This window comes from Zea mays, chromosome 5 (genome assembly GCF_902167145.1).
Source record: "Zea mays cultivar B73 chromosome 5, Zm-B73-REFERENCE-NAM-5.0, whole genome shotgun sequence".
Taxonomy (NCBI): Eukaryota; Viridiplantae; Streptophyta; class Magnoliopsida; order Poales; family Poaceae; genus Zea; species Zea mays.
The window spans coordinates 177,076,527-177,078,863 of NC_050100.1; the positions used below are offsets into that span (position 1 = coordinate 177,076,527).

Here is a 2,337-nt window from a genome sequence, read left to right on the forward strand (position 1 = left end):
TCTCTCGCCCTTCTCGGACTGACGTCTGGTGCGGGTGCCTCTTGGTTTGGAGCTGCTCTGGCTGGGCTTCTTTCTCCGCTTGCGTGCTCTCTCCCTATATATTTAGTGGTATACTATCTATGTCGCTTCTAGATGCCCAGGTCTTCGTCTTGTCCTTCTCCGGCAATGAATAGGTATGTCCGTCTCTTCCCTTCCCCTCCTGCTCTACGAAACCTTGGAAGTGAGGGAGACGAGGGATAGGGGTCTCTGATTTGCTGCATATGGTACTCGTGCGTTCATAAAAAATATTATACGAAGAGTGGATACAACCAATAAAAAATCTTGAATTTTTTTTGGTGGATAATTTACGTGGGTATTGTTGTGAGACTTCGCAACGCATGGGTAACCGACTAGTTATTAGTTAAAGTTTTAGTTAGACTATTTGAATGCATATAGCTAATATTAGCGTGCATTCAAAAACCCACTTATTAACGTTGGCGTTATTATGATACAAGATAATATTATTTTGTTAATTGGAATATGAAGGTACGCTTGGACCCAGCGTCACTTGCATTTGCAAGCCTACTCGACGCCTTCCTTCACTCCCCCCCAGGTCAGGCCCCAGGCGGTCCAGCGCCGCCGCCGGAATGGAGCCGGATTCCGATCAGCCAAAGGCTGCCGCCCGTGGGGGCCACCGCAAGCACCTGGCCATGCTCGAGCGCCTCTCCAAGCGCTCCTCCTCCTCGGTCGGCGCCCCACCCTCGGACTCCTCTGATGCCTCCCCCGTCGAAGCCTTCCTCTCCCGCTTCGCCGACGCCAAGCTCGCCGCGGAGTCAGCACTCTCCGCCTGCCGCTCCTCCTCCCCCGAAGACGACGCGGCCGCATCTCTGGCGGCTGCTGCGGCCGCCATCGATGACATCGATCGCCTCATCGCCGAGGCGTCCCATGCACTGCCCCCCTACGAGCTCCGCGCCGCCCTCGCCACCGCCGCCGACCTCCGCGCGGCACACAGTGTTGCCGCCTCTGAGCTCCGTCCCAAGAAGTCCTTCTCCTTCAGGAACAAGAGCAGGAATCCGAGGAACCCGCCTCAGGATCGTGTCACCGCATCACCACCGCAGCCACCTCCTCCGGAGCAGCCGAAACCTAGTCTTGACGCGATCCTACCAGGGTTCGGGTTCCGGGGCAGGAACGGCGCCACCTTCGTGAAGGATCTGCGAGTCTCCAACGACAAGGATGGGGATTTCACGCTCGCGGATTTGGTTTCCTGCGAGGTCTATCTCAAGGGCAAATGCCGGGCGCTGTACATCCATAAGCTGAGAGATTGCCGTGTGTTCGTCGGGGCTGTTCTTGGTTCTGTTCTTATAGAAGACGTAGATGGCTGCATATTTGTGATGGCAGCACACCAGATCAGGATCCATGAGGCGAGGGTGACGGATTTCTACTTGCGGGTGAGGAGCAGGCCTATCATTGAGGACTGCAGTGGTGTGAGATTTGCACCATATGTTTTGAATTATGAAGGGATTGGAGAAGATTTGAAGGACTCCGGACTTGAGGAGGAGACTGGTAATTGGGCTAATGTGGATGACTTCAAGTGGCTCAAGGCAGTGCAGTCACCAAATTGGCGGTTAGTTCCAGAGGAAGAACGGTTGCAAACTGTGAACATTTCGGAGCTTCATAAACAGGAAGATGATAGCTGACAAGGATTGCTGTCAGGTCTCATTTTGGTTTTCTTCTCTGGATTCATTAGTTTATTTGTGGTTGTGGGGATAATGTTTCGGTTGTTTAAAGTTGATTGCTTGTAATTGTACCAAGAGCTTTCTGAATTCACAATATGAAGCTTGAAACAATTTGGTGTCCTAAACAAGATTAGTTCAGTGGTTTGCATAGCCAAAATTGATAAGAGCAGAGAGTTTGGTGAGCTAGAACCATGCTTCATGTTGGGATTCTACTAAATATTTCATAGTGTTGAAACTACTTTCTTTTAGTTCCATTGATTTGGCTTCTCCAATAATTCTGGTGATTTACTATGTGCCTCAAAGCTAGCATGACCCCCCTCCGGAATGGCAGCCATTGCCGGCCACTAAGTCACGATTTCTGACAGCATTGTCTCCTTTGATAGAGGAGGATTCACTAACCAGGACAGGACGCTGCGTCTTTAGTTTGTATATTTGTTGCTCAGTTGAAGGTAGGAAGGAAGTTTTTATCCACTCTGCATGTCTGCCTTAGTTTTAAGGTAATTTTTACTAAATCTTCATACACCTTTAGTTGGTTGCGTTGGATAATAAATTTATATGAGAACTGGGAAGTATGTGGTGAGGCCTGTGGTTACAAGCGGACTATAGAATCCTTATCACCTTG

The 2,337-nt window shown here is 50.1% G+C and overlaps 1 protein-coding gene across 1 annotated transcript; it reads left to right on the forward strand.

Annotated features, from left to right (window-relative positions):
* Window positions 1-539: 539 nt before the first annotated feature.
* On the forward strand, window positions 540-1,973 carry LOC103627298 (tubulin-folding cofactor C). Its single transcript, XM_008647593.3, has one exon. The coding sequence runs from the start codon at window positions 627-629 to the stop codon at window positions 1,674-1,676; it is 1,050 nt and encodes a 349-aa protein (XP_008645815.1). The 5' UTR covers window positions 540-626; the 3' UTR covers window positions 1,677-1,973.
* Window positions 1,974-2,337: the final 364 nt, after the last annotated feature.

Coding starts and splice junctions, on each gene's coding strand:
- LOC103627298 (XM_008647593.3), top strand. CDS start 627: ATGGAGCCGGATTCCGATCAGCCAAAGGCTGCCGCCCGTGGGGGCCAC.